The 15,938-nt window shown below is 46.9% G+C and overlaps 1 protein-coding gene across 1 annotated transcript in view; it reads left to right on the top strand.

Annotated features, from left to right (window-relative positions):
* Positions 1–9,527: 9,527 nt before the first annotated feature.
* Positions 9,528–15,938, top strand: part of prkx (protein kinase X-linked) — a 71,779-nt gene continuing 65,368 nt past the window's right edge. The window contains exon 1 of the mRNA XM_078402042.1: positions 9,528–9,883. Within this exon, the coding sequence (XP_078258168.1) occupies positions 9,724–9,883 (160 nt within the window). The 5' untranslated portion in view covers positions 9,528–9,723. The remainder of the gene's footprint in view (positions 9,884–15,938) is intronic.

The following is a 15,938-nucleotide window of genomic DNA, read 5'->3' on the forward strand; positions in this document are numbered from 1 at the left end:
TCTTTCAACATATGACAGTCCCGCCATTCTGAGAATTAACCTACTAAACCTACGCTGAATGCCCTCAATAGCAAGAATATCCTTCCTCAAATTTGGAGACTAAAACTGCACACAGTACTCCAGGTGCGGTCTCACTAGGGCCATATACAACTGCAGAAGGACCTCTTTGTTCCTACACTCAACTCCTCTTGTTATGAAGGCCAACATTCCATTGGCTTTCTTCACTGCCTGCTGTACCTGCATGCTTCCTTTCAGTGACTGATGCACTAGGACACCCAGATCTCGTTGTACGTCCCCTTTTCCTAACTTGACACCATTCAGATAATAATCTGCCTTCTTATTCGTACCTCCAAAGTGGATAACCTCACACTTATCGACATTAAACTGCATCTGCCATGCATCCGCCCACTCACACAACCTGTCCAAGTCACCCTGCAACCTCATAGCATCACAGTGTACAGATACACGATAAAGGAATAACGTTTCATGCAAGGTAAAGCCAGTAAATTCCGTTCAAAGATAGTCCGAGGGTCTCGGAGAGGTAGATAGTAGTTCATTGTGAATTGTCCCTTATTGTGTGTAGGATCGTGTTAATGTGTGGGGATTGATGGTCGGCGCGGACTAGGTGGGCCGAAGGGCCTGTTTCCGCGCTGTATCTCTAAACTAAACTAAACTAAACTAAAAGCAATACAGAATTCCACAATCTTTGCTGACAAGGCAGATTTCTGCAGTACAGCATTCCCCACCGATTGGAACAGTCCTTTGCAACACAAAGCCAATAAATGTCATCCTAAATTAGCCAAACGGCATAATGTGTGCACTGAACTCCCATAAGATTTCCACAACATGCAGACACAGCCGACATTGTGCAAGCTGAGCTATTCATATTTCAATTTCGCCTACCACACAGGAGTCCATTCGGCCCATCAAATCCGTGCCAGCTCCCCGAGTGTTCCCTTCAGATTCAATTTCCCTGCTACTTCCCTGAAACCTATACACTGTCATATGGCGATAGCTCTCACATATCCATCAACATTTGGCGGCACAGAGACACATCTGGTAGAGCTGCTTCCTCACAGCGCCAGAGACCCCGGTTCCACCCTGACCTCGGTTCCTGCCCGTGTGGAGTTTGCACGTTCTCCCCTGTCATAGAAACATAGAAACATAGAAAATAGGTGCAGGAGGAGGCCATTCAGCCCTTCGAGCCAGCACCGCCATTCATTGTGATCATGGCTGATCATCCACCTGTGCCCAACCTCTCCCCATATCCCTTGATTCCGCTAGCCCCTAGAGCTCTAGCTTTGCTGTCTAAGTTGTAAGCTGCCCAAGCGAAATATGAGGTGCTTTAGTTTAGTTTAGTTTTAGTTTAGAGATACAGCACGGAAAGAGGCCCTTTGGCCCACCGAGTCCGCGCCGACCAGCGATCCCCGCACACTAACACTCGGGACAATTTGGAGAAAGCCAATTAAGCTACAAACCTGTACGTCTTTGGAGTGTGGATTTGGCCTCCATTGCCCTCTGTGGCAGAGAATTCCACAAATCCACGCCTACGGGTTTCCTCCGGGTGATCCGGTTTCCTCCCACATTACAAAGATGTGCGTAGGTTAATTGGCCCTTGTAAAACTGCCCCTAATATGTCAGAGGTGAATGAGAAAATGCCTCGAATGTGTGCGTTCAAAATTTGATAAGTGATAGGAGCAGAATTAGTCAGTTCGGCCCAGTCGTTTACTCCGCATTCAAGCATGGCTGATCTATCTCTCCCTCCTAACCCCATTCTCCTGCCTTCACCCCATCACCCCTGGCACCTGTACCAACCAAGAATCTATCTGTCTCTGCCTTAAAAATATCCATTTACGGCTTCCACAGCCTTCTGTGGCAAAGAATTCCACAGATTCGCCACCCTCTGACTAGAGAAATTCCTCCTCATCTCCTTCCTAAAGGAATGAATTTTAATTCTGAGGCTATGACCTCCGGTCCCACACTCTCCCACAAGTGGAAACGTCCTCTCCACATCCACTCTATCCAGGCCTTTCACTCTTCGGTAAGTTTCAATAGACAATAGACAATACGTGCAGGAGGAGGCCATTCGGCCCTTCGAGCCAGCACCGCCATTCAATGTGATCATGGCTGATCATTCTCTATCAGTACCCCGTTCCTGCCTTCTCCCCATACCCCCTGACTCCGCTATCCTTAAGAGCTCTATCCAGCTCTCCCTTGAATGCATTCAGAGAATTGGCCTCCACTGCCTTCTGAGGCAGAGAATTCCACAGATTCACAACTCTCTGACTGAAAAAGTTTTTCCTCATCTCAGTTTCAATGTGATCTCCCCCTCATCCTTCTAAACTCCAGTGAGTGCCGTCAAACGCTCATCAAATGTTAACCCACTCATTCCTGGGATCATTCTGGTATACCCCCTCTCCCGAGCCAGCACATCCTTCCTCAGATTATGGGGCCCAAAATTCCTCACAATACTCCAAACACGGCCTGACCAGCGCCTGATGGAGCCTCAGCGTTACATCCCTATTTTTGTATTCTAGTCCTCTTGAAATAAATGCTAGCATCGAGTTTTCATGGAGTGGATGCAAAAGTGGGATAACGTAGATCGGGTGATCGATGGTCGGCGTAGGCTCGGTGGGCCGAAGGACCCGTTTCCACACTGTATCTCTAAACTAAAACTATTGATGTCACAGTGAGAACGTGCAAACTACGTACAGGCAGCACCCGAGGTCAGGATTGAACCTGGGTCTTTGGTGCTGTGAGGCAGCAGCTTTACCGCTGTGCCATTGTGCTGCCCAGGTCATGTTGTGAATTCATGTATGATACTAATACATTCATTATAGGAGCAGAATTAGGCCATTCAGCCCGAATCTCCTATGCCATTCAATCATAGCTGATCTATCTTTCCCTCTCAACCCCATTCTCCTGCCTTCTCCCCATAACCCCTGACACCTGCACCAATCAAGAATTTATCATGAATTTCCTGAAATGTTCATGAAAAAACTGTTTAAATAACAGAGAGTTAGAAAATATGTCTTTCAATGAGGAATGATTATCAGCCAGCCTGCCTGAAAGATGTTTCGTTTAGTTGCAGTTAGAGATACAGCGCGGAAACAGGCCCTTCGGCCCACCGAGTCCGCACTGACCAGCGATCCCCACACACATTGGCACTATCCTACACACACTAAGGACAATTTTACATTTATACCAAGCCAATTAACCCACAAACCTGTACATCTTTGGAGTGTTGGAGGAAACCGAAGATCTTGGAGAAAACCCACGCAGGTCACGGGGAGAACGTACAAACTCCGTACAGACAGCACCCGTAGTCAGGATCGAACCCGGGTCTCTGGCGCTGTAAGTGCTGTAAGGCAGCAACTCTACCGCTGCGCCACCGTACCGCCCATAATAGACAATAGACAATAGGTGCAGGAGTAGGCCATTCGGCCCTTTGAGCCAGCACCGCCATTCAATGTGATCATGGCTGATCATTCACAATCAGTACCCCGTATAATGTTCATGAAAAAATTGTCTAAGTAAAAGAGAGTTAGAAAATATGTCTTTCAACGAGGAATGATTGTCAGCCAGGCTGCCTGGGAGAAGTATTAGAAATGTTGAAGGACATTTGAGATGGCAGCTTAGTTTAGTCTCGAGTCTGGAGAACAGTAATCACCTTACTGCACAAAAGAAATGCCTTGATTACATGACCGTGGGTCACCTTGAACCCGGGAACATTCATCTCACTGCCAGATGGCCACCCACTGAGTTACACTCTGTTACCTGTCTGGAAAACCAGCTCCATTGTTATCTTGTGGGTTTTGGTCTGGTGACACAAGTTCTGTAACTGATAACGAGAGTCGGTAATGAAAGGACAAACATCCATAAAATAACTCTGAAGAGAGACTCAAAATGCTGGAGTAACAGTGGCGCAGCAGTAGAGCTACTGACTCTACAGCGCCAGAGACCCGGGTTCGATCCTGACTACAGGTGCTGTACGTACAGAGTTTGTACGTTCCTCCCGTGACCTTTGTGGTTTTCCTCCGAGATCTTCGGTTTCCTCCCACACTCCAAAGACGTACGTTTGTAGGTTAATTGGGTTGGTGTAAATGTTATAATAATAATAATAATAATAATATATTCCTTTATTCGTCCCACACCGGGGAAATTTGTCCCTGGTGGTGTGGGCAGAAAGGAAAGCTCTCCAGCGGGTAGTCCATAGAGCTCAGAGGACCATCGGAACACAGCTACCAGACTTGGAGGGCATCTACAACACACGATGCCTCAGAAAAGCCACCAGCATCCACAAAGACTCTTCACACCCCTGCAACAGTCTGTTCGAACTCTTTCCATCGGGAAGACGATACAAGACCTTCTACGCCCGCACCTCCAGACTCAGGAACAGCTTCATCCCCAGGGCCATAGCTGCTATGAACCTGTCCTGCTGAGCCGGATGGTCACATCGCACAGTGAACCGGCACAGATCTACTTGCACTTTATTCTGTCTTAAAACTGTTACAATTTGTTTCATTGGGTTGCTGTTGTTTAAATTAACTAAATTATTGCATCATATGGGAGGCACATTCCCAATCTCGTTGTACCCCTGTACAATGACAATAAAGATATATTGTATTGTATTGTATTGTATTGTATTGTATTGTATTGTAGGGTAGTGATATTGTACAGGGATGGCTAGTCGATGCGGACTCGGTGGGCCGAAAGACCTGTTTTCGTGTTGTATCTCTAAACCGAACTAAAATAAAACTCAGCGGGACAGGCAGATTCTCTGGAGAAAAGAAATGGGTGACGTTTCGGGTCGAAACCCTTCTTCAGACTGATGTCAGGGGAGGGGGAGGGGGGGACAAAGATAGGATGTAGTCGGAGACAGGAAGACTAGCGGGAGAACTGGGGTCCTAACCATCAATGTTAGGATGATGATTCATATCTGGTTTTATTGACGAATGTTTCTATATTGAGGCGTGTTCATCCTTGTTCGAGTTGCTTTGGCATTAGCTGTGTGTTTTGTTTTATTTATTCAACATCTCCTTTCAGCCAGGTGCAAGTATTAATGCCTGTCAAGAATTGCTGACATCTGATACTTGCATTGATATCAGTTGACTAACCCTAATGAAATGAGTCTCAGTGGATTCAAGTGACCAATTTATCCTTCTCTTTTACTCTGTTTCTTCCTTAAGTCCCAGACACCGTATAGGGTGTATCAAATGACTCAGGTTAATGAATGTTTTTCAGCTAAATGTTTGTTATTCCCTACCCGACAAAGCAAACAGAGGCAGAAACAAAGAACTGCAGATGCTGGTTCAAAACCAAAGATAGATACAAAATGCTGGAGTAACTCAGCGGGTCAAGCAGCATCTCTGCGAGAAAAAGGATGGGTGACCTTTCAGCTTGGGACCCTTCCTCGTACTTCTTCTGAAAGAGGGTCCCGACCCGAAACGTCACCCATCCATTTTCTCCGGAGATGCTGCCGTTCCCGCTGAGTTACTCCAGCACTTTGGAGTAACTCAGTGAGTTAATTTATCTGTTTATTCACGGGCTGCAGTGTGGCGCAGTGGTACAGTTGCTGCCTCACAGGGCCAGAGACCCAGGTTCAATCCTGACTGCGGGTGCTGTCTGTATGGATCTCCCGTTTGTACGTTCTGCCCGTGACCTGCGTGGGGTTCCTCCGAAATCTTCGGTTTACGCCCACACACCAAAGTCGTACAGGTTTGTAGGTTAATTGGCTTGGTACAAATGTAAATTGTCCACAGTGTGTGTAGGATAGTGTCAATGCACGGATTCGGTGGGCCAAAGGGTTTGTTTCCATGCTGTATCTCTAAACTAAACCCAAATTATTTGATTGAAAGATGCAGCGTGGAATCAGGCCCTTCAGATCACCAGGTCCACATGACCGACGATCACCTATTCACAGTAGACAATAGACAATAGGTGCAGGAGTAGGCCATACGGCCCTTCGAGCCAGCACCACCATTCAATGTGATCATGGCTGTTCATTCTGAATCAGTACCCCGTTCCTGCCTTCTCCCCATACCCCCTGACTCCACTATCCTTATGAGCTCTTAAAAGTAGTTTTCCCACTTTCGTATTCACTTCCAACACATTGGTATTTATTCACAAAATGCAGGAGTAACTCAACAGGTCAGGCAGCATCTCAGGAGAGAAGGAATGGGTGATGTTTCAGGTCGAGTCCCTTCTTCAGACTGAAGAAGGGTCTCGACCCGAAACGTCACCCATTCCTACTCCAGCATTTTATGAATAAATACCTTTGATTTGTACCAGCATCTGCAGTTATTTTCTTACACTTCCAACACACTGGGGTCAATTTAAAGGCCAGCCAACCTGCAAACCCACACGTCAATAGACAATAGACAATAGGTGCAGGAGGAGGCCATTCGGCCCTTCGAGCCAGCACCGCCATTCAATGTGATCATGGCTGATCATTCACAATCAGTACCCCGTTCCTGCCTTCTCCCCATACCCCCTGATTCCGCTATCATTAAGAGCTCTATCTAGCTCTCTCTTGAAAGCATCCAGAGAATTAGCCTCCACTGCCTTCTGAGGCAGAAAATTCCACAGATTTACAACTCTCTGAGTGAAAAAGCTTTTCCTCATCTCCGTTCTAAATGGCCTACCCCTTATTCTTAAACTGTGGCCCCATTCACTCCATCTATTCCCCATATGATTCAAGGAGTAAAGTCTTAGTCCTGACTCTGCCAAAGGCTCTTATGTCCTTGACAACAGCTTTGTACATTTCTCTGCACACTTCCCAGCTTAATGGCATCTTTCCTACAGCATGTAGGGGAAAACCAGTGCATCCGGAGGAAACCTACTTTGTCACAGGGAGAAGGTGATGACATGACACAGACAGAACGTGAGGTCTGGAACGTGGGGCTTCTGTTTTTGAAAAGCATTCTCAGCATTTGGCCATCACTGGCAGTCCCAATTGCTGGGACTTAAGATCGGCACGGTGGCGCAGCGGTAGAGTTGCTGCCTTACAGCGCCAGAGACCAGGGTTCGATCCTGTCTACTACGGGTGCTGTCTGTAGGGATTTTGCATGTTCTCCCTGTGGCAGAGTGGATTTACTCCGGGTGCTCCGGTTTCCTCCCACATTCCATAGATGGGCGGGTTTGTAGGTCAAACTTCAATACCACTGTTCCACCCAGGAGATTCTTGTGAATTGTTGCTAATGCAAGTCTAGACAAGTGGAGTAGTATATTTTTGGATGGGACACAAAGTGTTCGAGTGACTCAGCAGGTCAGGCAGCATCTTTGGAGAACATGGATAGGTGAACAATAGACAATAGACAATAGACTATAGGTGCAGGAGTAGGCCATTCAGTGAACCTTCTTCTGTCTGAAGAAGGTTCACGACTCAAAATGTCATCTTATCCATATTCTGCAGAGATGGTTTAGGTTTAAGTTTATTATTGCCTTGTGGACCAAGGAGCAGTGAAAAGCTTTGTTTTGCATGCTGTCCAAACAGTCAAATATAATCAAATACATAGATGCAATTACTTCCAAATCAAGCACAATAGGTGGAGCAAAGGTGAAGATACAAAGTCGAAACGTATAAGATTATTAAGGGGTTGGACAGGTTAGAGGCAGGAAACATGTTCCCAATGTTGGGGGAGTCCAGAACAAGGGGCCACAGTTTAAGAATAAGGGGTAGGCCATTTAGAACTGAGATGAGGAAGAACCTTTTCAGTCAGAGAGTTGTGAATCTGTGGAATTCTCTGCCTCAGAAGGCAGTGGAGGCAAATTCTCTGAATGCATTCAAGAAATAGCTAGATAGAGCTCTTAAGGATAGCGGAGTCAGGGGGTATGGGGAGAAGGCAGGAACGGAGTACTGATTGAGAATGATCAGCCATGATCACATTGAATGGCAGTGCAGGGCCGAATGGCCTCCTCCTGCACCTATTGTCTATTGTCTATTGTCTAAAGTGCAGAATATCGTTCTCAGCATTGTAACGCATTGTATCAGATCAGTTCCATAAACAAAGTCCAATGTCCACAATGGGGCAGAGGTGAATCGGTCAGTACCCTAGATTATGGAAGAAACTGCAGATGATGTTGCAAAAAAAAGACGCAAAGTGCGGGAGTAACTCAGCGGGTCAGGCAGCATCCGTGGAGAACGTGGGTGGGTGATGTTTCTGGTTCAGGATCCTTCTTCGAGGCGTTGGTGTGGCTGACACACCAGTGTGCTTGGTCCACAGCAGATTGTTGGTAATGTTAATGTCAAGGGAGTGGTGAAATGAGCGTAGCTAATAATTTGTTTTTATGGTAACTGCAGGAGGAGTGCCAGTAAGTTGAGTGAGGCAAGGCAGACCAGGACATGTAGGCAGTTAAGCGGAATGAGCCTGCCTGAAAACAAAACCACAAATGAATATCATTAACAGATCAGTTATCATCTGTGGTGAGAGATCATATAATCATGGTGGTTTAATCAGAACGTACGTCTGCAGAAGCACAGTGGTGCAGCTGATAGAGCTGTTCCCTCACAATGCTAGCGACCCAGGTTCGATCCTGACCTCAGATGCTATCTATGTGGAGTTTGCACGTTCCACATGTGACCGCCAGGGTTATCTCCGGTTCCTTCCACAGCCCAAAGACATGTGGATTTGTAGGTTAGTTAGTCTCTGTAGACCTCCCCCCCTACTGTGTGGAAAAATAAGGGAAAATAAGGGAAAAATAAGGGAAACATAGAACTAATGCGAACGGGTATTTATTCACAAAATGCTGGAGTAACTCAGCAGGTCAGGCAGCATCTCAGGAGAGAAGGAATGGGTGACGTTTCGGGTCGAGACCCTTCTTCAGACTCAGGATCTAGTGGAGGGAGGTGGGGTACAGTGGAAGGAGCAGGGGGCTGGGTGGAGCAGAGGGGGCGGGGTCTAGTGCAGAGGGGGCGGGGTCTAGTGGAAGGGGGTCTAGTGGAGGGGGGTGGGTCGAGTGGAGAGGGGCGGGGTCTAAAGGGGACTGGGAGGAGCAGAGGGGGCGGGGTCTAGTAGAGGAGGCGGGGTCTAGTGGAGGGGCGGAGTCTAGTATAGGGAGGGGCGGGATCTAGTAGAGGCGGGGTCTAGTGGAGGGGGATGGGTCGGGTGAAGGGGGCTGGGTGGAGCAGAGGGGGCGGGGTCTAGTGGTGGGAGGGCGGGATCTTGTGGAGGGGGGGGGTGGGGTCTAGTGGAGGGGGGCGGGGTCTAGTAGAGTGGAGGGGGCGGGATCTAGTAGAGGAGACCGGAGCTAGTGGAGGGGGGGTGGGTCGAGTGAAGGGGGCTGGGTGGAGCAGAGGGGGCGGGGTCTAGTGTTGGGAGGGTGGGGTTTAGTAGAGGAGGCGGGGTCTAGTGAAGGGGGGGTGGGTCGAGTGGAGGGGGCTGGGTGGAGCAGAGGGGGCGGGGTCTAGTGGAGGGAGGGCGGGGAGTGGGAGGGGCGGAGGTGGGGCCGGGCAGCAGTCAATCATCCGCTGGGGGCGGGGAGTGGGAGGGTGCGGGGGAGGCGCCAACCGTCAGTGAGCGGCCGCCCGCCCGCCTGCCGTGTGTGAAACCTCTCGCCGGCGCCCCTCAGCCACCACCACCGTCGTCGTCTGTCTGATCGGCTTCCATCACTTCAGCCGTGCACACTGGTTTACAGCAGCTGTGGGAGGAGAGAGAGAAAGAGTGAGAGAGGGATGAGCGGCTGCCCCTGAGGGGAGGGGACGGAGGGGGGAGGGTCGCTAAAATGGCGGCGCTGAGGGTGAAGCCGCTAACCTGCGGCTCCGGCTCCGGCTCCTCGGATGCCGAGCCCGCTCTGCGTCTGCCCCTCGTCAACGGCGACAAGACGGCGCCCGACGAGCCCCGGGACTACCAGCTGGACGACCTGGAGACGGTGGCCACCGTGGGTGAGTCTGGCGGTCGCCATCACGGTCCCACCCCCAGTCCTCCCTGGTCCCCCTCCCCTCCCCATCCTCCCTGGTCCTCCCCCTCCCTGGTTCTCCCACCCCCACCCTCCCTCCCTGATTCTCCCACCCCCTCCCTCCCTGATTCTCCCACCCCCCCCTCCCTGATTCTCCCACCCCCCCTCCCTGATTCTCCCACCCCCCCCTCCCTGATTCTCCCCCCTCCCTGATTCTCCCCCCCCCCTGGTTCTCCCCCCCCCCCCCTGGTTCTCCCCCCCCCCCCCTGGTTCTCCCCCCCCCCCCCCTGGTTCTCCCCCCCCTCTCTGGTTCTCCCCCCCCCCTCTCTGGTTCTCTCCCCCCCCCCTCTCTGGTTCTCCCCCCCCCCCTCTGGTTCTCCCCCCCCCCCTCTGGTTCTCCCCCCCCTCTCTGGTTCTCCCCCCCCCTGGTTCTCCCCCCCCCCCCCCCGGTTCTCCCCCCCCCCCCCCGGTTCTCCCCCCCCCCCCCCCCCGGTTCTCCCCCCCCCTGGTTCTCCCCCCCCCCCCCCCTGGTTCTCCCCTCCATCTGTCACCCCCTCCACATGTCCCACTTTCTCCATGCCCCCTTTACACACAACCTCGCAGCCCCCATTATCGACCCTGCTGGCTACCCTTTTCCACCCCGGACCTCTTCCCTATCCACATCTCATTCCCCTTCCCTGAAACTTGAATTGATTACGAGTTTGAAGTTTGAGCAAGTGATTTATGTCAGTTTCCTCAATACTTCCAATTTTTTAATATTGAACATCTCAGGATAGTTTTTAGCATTTGTTTGAATGAAACATGTCCCATGTTTATTATTTCGTAATTGAATTAACTTTATACTTGTGCAAACCATCATTTGTTACTGAACACTTGCACATACTTGTCCAAATCTGATATGCATGTGTGTTTGTGTGGGTGGGAAAAGAATGGAAAATCAGTGGTTGCTGAACTTTTTGTTGCCTTGGTTCCTGGTCAATTCTGTCCTTGGCTTTGTTCTCTTTGGAGAGCTGGTCTTTGATTTGATCGATGCGTTGATGGAAAGAGGCTTCACGAATCCAATACAGTCATGAATCTGGCTTGAATTTGATCTTTACTGGATGTCAGTTTTTAATACCAGTTTCCATTTTTGCATTTGATGTAGGTTTTATCAGTCATTTTTATTAATTGGATGTGATGCTGATGGTGTTTTATCAGAGTGGCGGTCGTGCACATCGCTTTCCAATTGGTTTTAGTTATTTGTAGTCGGAAATATTGTACATTAATACGTCACTGAGCATTTTCTGTGAAACCATTTGTATTATTGCCAATAACATAGTTTGTAGAAAAGCTGTATTGTCAATTATGCCATTTGTGGAGCAATGATGGATTAGATTTGTCATGATCTAACTGGTTTGTTTTTCTAAGGTATGTTTACTTGGGTTTTTGGCATTTCTAAGGCACGTTTACTTCGAAGGTTAAAGTTCTTGGGTCTCATTTGTGTTTTTGTGCTTATTTTTAATAGGGTGGATTTTAAAATGCGTATTTGCTTCCGTAGAGCACTTGTACCCATTATTGTCTCGTGATCCGAACATCGTGAGCTGTTTTAGATAATTTATTGTTCATTGATGACATGTATGTGACAATAAGTCACTCAATCAGGACTAATGAAATGTATGAGGAATGTTGAGTGTTGGATGTTATCTTGCGAAATATAGATGTACATGATTGTGTGCTGTGGCTCAAGGGAGACAATCTACATTCTGATCTTTCATTTTTATCACCCCGACATAAACTGGCCACAATATAGCTAAATTTGCCCATATTGATATGGTGTTATCTTTATCATTAGCAGTTGGAGAAATTAAAGCAGATGTATAGTTCAGTTAATTGCAAAATAAAAGTACTAAATGCTGGAAATACCCAGCAGGTCAGGTCACATCTGTGGAAAGTTTAGTTTAGTTTAATGAGATACAGTGAAAAGCTTTTGCGTGTTATCCGGTCAGTAGAAAGACAACTGCCTACTGACTGAAAAGAGAAAAAGAGTCAGGTCGAAGACCCTTCGTCAGAACTAGGAACGAGACAAAGCATGTTTGCTAAACTGCACAGATGGTGGTGGAGGGGGAGATGCCTTTGATAGGGTAAAACGGGTGACCATGTTGACTAAGCTGTAAACAAAGTTACAGTTGGTCAGTGGGTAAAGGCAAGCAGTTAGAGAGTGAGAACATGGACAAAAGAATGTAGACAAGACAGGAGCATAAAACACATTGTCTTTATTTTTGAATTCCAGCATCTGTGGTTTTAAAACTTTTTATCACTATTCTGTTTCAATTCGCTTTGCAAACTAGCAACTGTAATTCTCAGTCATGCTTACAAGTAAATGTATTTAATTGTAGTTCAAAAAATCAATTTGAAGCTTTGCCCCAGTGAGAATGATCGTCAATTATATTGGTTGAAACATTCTTTGATTGTGATTGCAGTTTTGTATTTAACTTGGACCTTAACGATTTCTAATAAAATAAAAAGAAAACGCTGGAAATACATAGAAAATGAACGTTAATATTTTAGCTCACTATCTTTACATTAGAGTACATGAAAGGTTGTGAATCTGGAGCTTTTTTTCCTCCACGGATGTTGCCCGACTTGCTGTGTATTTCCTTCATTTTTTAAATTTTGGATTTCTGGGGTTTATTTGTTTCTTGATTTGGGATTGTTGACTGGATAACAACTAATTGATCTGTCCGAGGACAATAAGCAAACATTTACTTGCAGGGTGAAACCAAGTGTAGCGTTGGATTATCAGTGGTGGCCCACTATGAATAACTTGCTGTCTAGACTTATGAAGATTTGTTTCTATGTGACCCAGTACCCAAACATGATTTGCAGCCTTAATGTGGATAAGGGTGTCCAAAAAATGCTCTGATTACATAAGTCAAATAGATTCACCTGTTTGGATTAATTTTACTTCTGCTTCCTTCACTTGATTACTGCAAACAAATTCAATGTCAGATTGAATTTTACTAAATGATTCCTAGTCCAAATGTTAGAAGTCAGATTGCTAACCCTGCAGTTGAAAATGATTGTATAAAATTTGATATTTTTTTACTAAGCTTTTCACTTGGAGAAGAGGCCATCAAATGTATTTTGTTAACCTGGCCGCTGTTTGCCAGGCCACCAGGATTTCTGAACATCCAATTTACTGACTAGAACAAGACCTGGGTGGCCAGAGTGCAGTCAGTTTGTGCAGCCAGATCCATGGTTGGGATCTGGAGTGCAGACTGGGCCAAGATCTTGACAGTGGCCTGGTATGGCTGGAACCAACATTGGGATCCAAAACATCTGGCAGAATGTGGGTTGGTTTGCAGCTGAAAAGAGGATCTGGAGTGCTTTTGTGTTTTCTACATTCTTTAAGCTCACTGGGTTCACTGGAAAATGTATTGGTTAAAAGGTTAAAAACAATGTGTAGTTTGGCATGATTAAGAGTCACATCCAAGTTTGCTATTACAGCAACACAAAAGTCCCACAGGTTCCAGATTATCAAATTGTTACTGTATTGGTTGTGATTATTGTATAGTGTCATGAGAGAATATTTGCTGTTATTTATGTCAGCGTTCTTCACTTCTGCTGTTACTTGTTTGTTGGTTCAGCAGTTTATGATGAGCTATCAATTCTGAAAACAATATTCTGTATCTGAATAAGATAAAATAATTGTTACTCCTTGCAGAGCACTACTTAATTTCTTTTGGCCTGTAAAGAGAGCTTGTATTCAAAGACATTATGTTCCAAGTATCTCATTTAAGATCCTACAGATGAGAGACATCTTAGTCAGAGGAACATAGATAATACATGTGGAAAAGAGCATGTGATATCCTTCCCAGTTGCCCTGATGATGGTGACTCATCTCTTGGGGATTTTCAGTATTTTGAACCAGTGGTGAGAGGAGCATCTGTGCAGTTAGAATAAGATGGTGCTTCCATGTTTTAGTAAAGTACTAGACCAAGTGGACCCGTTGGGCCCAAACCTCTCTTGCATTGGTGCAGCACCCTCTCCTCCCCCTCCCCCCCCCCCCTAATTTGCTTGCTATAGTCATGGTTATCTCGTAATCTTTAATTTATTTTCAGGTTATACTGTGCTCTTTTATCTTATTTTGATTTATTTCTACAGTAAAAAATATGGTTATGCTGTGGGGGAGGGAGTTGGAAGGTTGCCTTTCATACTGTTTGTGATTTTATTTCATTCTTCCCTCTGCAAATGTGTATTGATTACTGTGCTCTGGAAAATGATTTAAATGTGCCTGCATTTACTTTTAAATAGTTCTAAGATTGCACCAATTCCGTATGGACAAGTAATTTCACGATTTATGTGTCATTGATTGTTTTATAATGCATTCCTTTTGAAAGTTTAATAAATTGATGTTCCTCACTCTGAATCAAGGTGAACATTTTAAATTCTTATGAGTGTTATTGATTTTCACTTGAGCTGCTGCATTTATTTAGTCTGGATAATTTTGTGCTGGAATGCTTCTGCTTGTGACAAAGGCGTTGGTTGAGACTCCTTTAAATAAAATGCATGTTTTTTTTAAATAGTAACTCAAAATCTGTTTTACTTTCTGAAATAAATGAAAGAAGATTTGTCTCATTTTGTCAACTGATATTAATAAAACAAAAAATGGCACTAATGACAATTGCCTGCATTATCCCCAGAAGCTTGATTCCCTAAACATTCAGAAATTGAACGTATCACAAAATGCTGGAGTAACTCAGCAGGTCAGGCAGCATCTAGGAGAGAGGGAATGGGTGAGGTTTCGGGTCGAGACCCTTCTTCAGTCTGAAGAAAGGTCTCGACCCGAAAAGTCACCCATTCCCTCTCTTCTAGATGCTGCCTGACCTGCTGAGTTACTCCAGCATTTTGTGATACCTTCGATTTGTACCCGCATCTGCAGTTATTTTTCTACACTCCTTCAGAAATATATTGACATTTATTGAATGAACCCAACAACTAAGCCTCCACAGTGCCCCAGTGAAATAAATTCACCCACTGGAGAGATTTTGCCTCATTTCAGACCAAAAGTGACTCAATACCTTCAATACCAATGCCTTCTATTTTAAACTCCTTGGCTGGGGGGAAACTCTCCCAGCTCCGCTCTTGCTCCCCCTCCCCCCACTCGTAACAAGGACAGAATCCTCCCGTTCTCACCTTCCACCCCACCAGCCAGCGGATCCAACAAATCATCCGCCAACATTTCCATCACCTACAACGGGACCCCACCACTGGCCATATCTTCTCATCCCCTCCCCTTTCTGCGTTCCGCAGAGACTGTTCGCTCCGTAACTCCCTGGTCCACTCGGCCCTTCCTACCCAAACCACCCCATCCCCGGGCACTTTCCCCTGCAACCGCACGAAATGCAACACCTGTCCCTTTACTTCCCCCCTCAACTCCATCTAAGGACCCAAACAGTCTTTCCAGGTGAGACAGAGGTTCACCTGCACCTCCTCCAACCTCATCTATTGCATCCGCTGCTCCAGATGTCAACTTATTTACATCGGCGAAACCAAACGCAGGTTCGGCGATCGCTTTCCTCAACACCTGCGCTCGGTTCGCGTTGGCCAAATTGATCTCCCGGTGGCCGAGCACTTCAACTCCCCCTCCCATTCCCAGTCTGACCTTTCTGTCATGGGCCTCCTCCAGTGCCATAGTGAGGCCCACCGGAAATTGGAGGAACAGCACCTCATATTTCGCCTGGGCAGCTTGCAGCCCAGTGGTATGAACATCGACTTCTCCAACTTTAGATAGTTCCTCTGACCCTCTCTTCCCCTCGCCCTTCCCAGATCTCCCTCTATCTTCATGTCTCCACCTATATCCTTCCTTTGTCCCACCCCCTGACATCAGTCTGAAGAAGGGTCTCGACCCGAAACGTCACCCATTCCTTCTCTCCTGAGATGCTGCCTGACCTGCTGAGTTACTCCAGCATTTTGTGAATAAATACCTTCGATTTGTACCAGCATCTGCAGTTATTTTCTTATACTACATAGAGACTTATCATTTGTATACATTGGGTATG

The sequence above is a fragment of the Rhinoraja longicauda genome, chromosome 7 (assembly GCF_053455715.1).
Source record: "Rhinoraja longicauda isolate Sanriku21f chromosome 7, sRhiLon1.1, whole genome shotgun sequence".
NCBI classification, from domain to species: domain Eukaryota; kingdom Metazoa; phylum Chordata; class Chondrichthyes; order Rajiformes; family Arhynchobatidae; genus Rhinoraja; species Rhinoraja longicauda.